The sequence below is a fragment of the Adiantum capillus-veneris genome, chromosome 5 (genome assembly GCF_014529385.1).
Source record: "Adiantum capillus-veneris isolate H3 chromosome 5, ASM1452938v2, whole genome shotgun sequence".
In the NCBI taxonomy this organism is placed as follows: domain Eukaryota; kingdom Viridiplantae; phylum Streptophyta; class Polypodiopsida; order Polypodiales; family Pteridaceae; genus Adiantum; species Adiantum capillus-veneris.
Window position 1 is genome coordinate 149,368,108 of NC_140935.1, and position 3,631 is coordinate 149,371,738.

The 3,631-nt window shown below is 38.1% G+C and overlaps 1 protein-coding gene across 1 annotated transcript; it reads right to left on the reverse strand.

Moving 5' to 3' along the window:
- Positions 1 to 1,218: 1,218 nt before the first annotated feature.
- On the reverse strand, positions 1,219 to 2,555 carry LOC147458271 (uncharacterized). Its single transcript, XM_086511792.1, has one exon. The coding sequence runs from the start codon at positions 2,275 to 2,277 to the stop codon at positions 1,453 to 1,455; it is 825 nt and encodes a 274-aa protein (XP_086367918.1). The 5' UTR covers positions 2,278 to 2,555; the 3' UTR covers positions 1,219 to 1,452.
- Positions 2,556 to 3,631: the final 1,076 nt, after the last annotated feature.

Genomic DNA, 3,631 nt, shown 5'->3' on the forward strand with positions numbered 1-3,631 from the left:
AATGAAAAAATATTGGCTCTTTGAGTACTTTAGATTCCATCGTTTTGATGCTCCTTTCAAACCATAGATTAAAGAAAAAGTTAGAAAATGTTGTTTTGGGTTGTTTTTGTAGAAACTGCCAACTTGTAGGTTGATTTTTCGAGAATCCAAGAAGTATGTGACTTTTTCACGCCGCAGGATAATTTGTGCTCTATTCACATGTTTTGAGGTCGTGTGTAGGACGTATTTTCACCTTGCTTTTACTAAAAGACCGAAGACTACAAAAAAAATAAATTAAAAAAATCCACATTTTGGCTACCTATTCTGGGAGACATTCTCTATCATCACCAAAGGCTTCGCAGTTGTGATTGTGATTGAGATTGTCATCATGATTGTGATTGAGAGTGTGTGTGGGACTTCTATCGGGGTGGTCAAGAGGTTATGATGATATGCTCCTATTATTATCTTACATCATTAGAGATTTTCTATTTTGTCCAATTGATTATGTGTACTCTGTTAGTTTTCTTTTTATCACTCTGTATTGCTCTCTCTCTCTTTCTCTCCTGCCATGTCACACTTAGTAAGTTTATGGGGTAATCATCTATCTTCATCTTGATATTAATTTTGTGTGTGTGTGTGTGTGTGTGTGTGTGTGTGAGTGTGTGTGTGAGAGAGAGAGAGAGAGAGAGAGAGAGAGAGAGAGAGAAAATACCACTACTCTATATCGACTCTAATGATATAGTGTATGCGCATGCATACACTATGGATGCTTGTCGATTCTAATGATATACATTGAATTAGTACGACTGCTTGTAAAGTTGTCCCTTGTCTGTTCTAGTCATAATACTCTTATCATCTTATCTAAATGTGTTCAAAATATTTTGTTCAAGAAACCATGGGAATTATAATGTGATAGCATTTGAAGATGTAGATCACCTTTAACTTGATTTGGAGATGTGAAGCATGTACAAAACCCCTACGTTCTGGATACCCTTAACAATCTAGCCCCGAAGAGGGGCATAAAACTTGTGCCCGTACTCAATTTTCTCAAATAGTTTTTGTCTAGATGAAAATTCTATCTTAATCTCCTTTTAAGTAATCAAATCCAAGAAACAATTTCAAGCCTCAAGGTAAAATGGTAATGTGATGTTTCACAATCTTATATGATCTTAATGTGATGAGAAACTAGGAGTGCGGAAGAACAAGAATACACACAGTATAAAAATTAGGCTAGGTACGAGGGCTAAAATGAATGTTTGATTGCAAATCCGTGCACATGAGGCTTGCAAATCCTTGCACATAAGCCTTCATTTTACGGCTGGTAAGTGACAATGGAAAGCTCATGAATGATGGAAGTTGTCAAGCTCCCATTAGTTAGAAAGTAGTGCACTCTCCACACATAGAGCCACAGAGGGGGGAGGAAGCTACAAGAGAAAAAGGACATAAGTTCCACGTCCTTGTGCAACTGATTAATTACTCAATGTGAACATACTCGCCAATGGAAACGATTTTATGCTTTTGCTGAATATCCTCATCAATGATACAATACAGGAGATAGAGACTAGGGCATGTTGCTGTATATCTCTCTTTATCAAAAGACTTTAGAACTGGTCTTTCAGGATTTGATGCCCACCAAGATAGGATGTCCTTCACATGTCGCACAGCTTCATCGCTGATCAGAGGTTTGTGCTTCTCATATGTAGTAATATCAAGCTGGAGACAATATTTGACTCCCTTATATTCAAGCCCCCAGTGATCATAGAAAACATCTTTATTGTGGATTCTAGACATGTCAACAAGGCAGAGGCGATGGCCGTTGATGGAGATAGCATGGTCGTAAGCGTCTTCAATATACATCGTGCGCCCATCTTTCTGATCGCCTTTGCCGCCGTTGGTGTCGACATCTCTGAAGTTGATGACATGTGCATAATTATAGAAGATGCGTGCATATGAGCGTGTAAGCGGGTACGAATACATCAAGTGGCGAAACCATGCCACCCATCCACTTTTGGGCACATCAATTTGATATTCGACAAGGCTAACGTGATCGACAATATCTTGGAATGCATCGGCGAGGAAGTATTTGGCAAAGCCACAAAGGATGTATTTTCGCTTGGAGAAGGGATGCTTCCACAAGTCGTGAAACGCCCACACTACCGATATGAATGCAGGAACCATTGTAACCAAGCACACAAAACTGGCTATGGGCAACCTGATGTACTTAGATCGAAAACTATAAAAGCTTGTTAACACATTGTAGACCGCTGTCAAGAATGAACATACCGTAAACACTTTCATGCTGCTAGCTAGCTGCAAGCCGACGGAGAAAAATGACTCATGTGCACACGAGCGTGTGTTTGTGTGTGTGCGTTTGTATGCGGAGAGAGAGAATTATGGGTGAAGGTAGTTCAATTTATCATGTTCGACAAGTGTCCTTCCAGAAAGCTTTAAAAGTCTTGAAAAGAAAGAAATATGTCTATCCAATGCTATTTCCCAAAGCTACAAAGAGTATTAGTAGGAGTTCTATCCATGATGTGAAATAGTGATTCAGTAATTTTGTTATGCTATTTCTAAACGCTGCTTTCATTGTTTTGGCAGGCTTTAGAGAACAAAAGATTAAAAAGTATTCATATGAGTTCTATCCATGATGTTAAATAGTGATTCAATAATTTTGTTAAAATATTTTGATTTGTAAAGAGTCCTTTTATTTAAGGACTTCACAAACACTCATTTCACTTGTTTTTCCCGCATTGGTGCAACAACAGCAACAGAAATTAGAATTAAGTCACTTTTCTTCATTTGTCGGGGTGAAGAAGGAAAGTTTCTTTCTTTTTTGTTGGTTCGTAAAGGGCCTTTCCATCATAGACATGAAGGCACGAAAGGAATAGATTATTGGTTGTCTTCAAGAAGTCACCCCTAGAGTAAAGTTTGAATCTCTCGAATGTGTAACACATAAGGATTGTGGACAATTGTAATGTACGTATATTGAAGCTCTCGAATGTGTAACACATAAGGATTGTGGACAATTGTAATGTACATATATTATTAAGACTTTTCCCGTTCAAGTCTTAATGGGACATGGGTTGCACAATGGTCACAATGGTCACTTGTGGTTGTGCACAAGTTAAGACATGGGTTGCACAATGGTCACTTGTGGTTGGTGGCACATAAGAGATTCCTTTCTTGAATCTCTTGAATCCTAAAACTTAAGACATGGGTTGCACAATGGTCACTTGTGGTTGTGCAAGTTTCTATCGACACAAAGGCATCTATGATTACTAAAGTTTAAAAGTTGGTCCTTTAGTAAAGTAAAGTTTGCCACACACTCATGGTACATGTGACACACTAGTATTCACAATCAAGGCATTACAATAAATTCTAATCAATATTCCAGAAAGTCTCTTTTATTAAGCGACCATCGGTCGAATTTTCTCCTCATCACACAAAAGCAAACCAAAAATACTAGCATAAGTTTGTGAGATTTTTGAACTATTTTTTCACATATTTCATCGTTTTTCTTCCCTTTACCATGGTTTGCAACCGGCTAGTTTCGGTTGTCAACCTTCGCAAGGCTAAGCTAAGGCAATCCTTTCCCGAAGATCGATTCCTGTTACACTCAGCCTTAATGACTTTAATACTTTCTTATTTTTTT